Below are 527 nucleotides of genomic sequence, written 5' to 3'. Positions count from 1 at the left end.
AGGCCCTGGTACTCCGCCTCATTCACCGTTAGGTCAGGCAAGTACTTCGATTCAGCTGCGACGACGATCCACTCAGGTAACTTCCAGACTATAGCGCTACACGCTCCACCGCCTCGTTTGACTCGTGCTGATCCATCGATACTCACGACTAACAGTTTATCACCCTGTTAGACCGTAGACAGCACTGCAGGGCTTGCGGAGAATGTCCATAAATGATGTACCGATCAGAGCCACATCATCCAGGGTGTCCCCCGACGTGTCTCGTTGACCGATGGTGGACTTAATAATCGGCCGGACTACGAGCTGGTAGCGACGTGCGTCCGCTTCAGCAGTCGTTCCCTGCTCCATGACCGGGTTGTCATCATTATTGCTAACTGGCCGAGACGGCTGCACTGGCAGCGAACTGTGCTGAGGGATCAATGACACGTAAAATCGCCTGATAGACCTCTCCGCAGCCATGCTGGCCATCGGTGTGGGAGGCGTCAATCGAGGAGATCGTCGGGTATCAGCTGGAGGTGTAGTTCGAG

General features: G+C 55.2%; 1 protein-coding gene across 1 annotated transcript in view; it reads right to left on the bottom strand.

Annotated features, from left to right (window-relative positions):
• Positions 1 to 459, bottom strand: part of PPTG_20859 (hypothetical protein) — a gene marked incomplete at both ends in the record, with an annotated part of 1,048 nt that extends 589 nt beyond the window's left edge. Inside the window, one exon of the mRNA XM_008893059.1 lies at positions 222 to 459. Coding sequence (XP_008891307.1) covers positions 222 to 459 — 238 coding nt within the window. The remainder of the gene's footprint in view (positions 1 to 221) is intronic.
• Positions 460 to 527: the final 68 nt, after the last annotated feature.

This window comes from Phytophthora parasitica, assembly GCF_000247585.1.
Source record: "Phytophthora parasitica INRA-310 unplaced genomic scaffold supercont2.1, whole genome shotgun sequence".
Classification (NCBI taxonomy): Eukaryota; Oomycota; class Peronosporomycetes; order Peronosporales; family Peronosporaceae; genus Phytophthora; species Phytophthora nicotianae.
The sequence above is the reverse complement of the archived record's forward strand: the minus strand, read 5'-3'. Positions and strand labels throughout refer to the sequence as shown.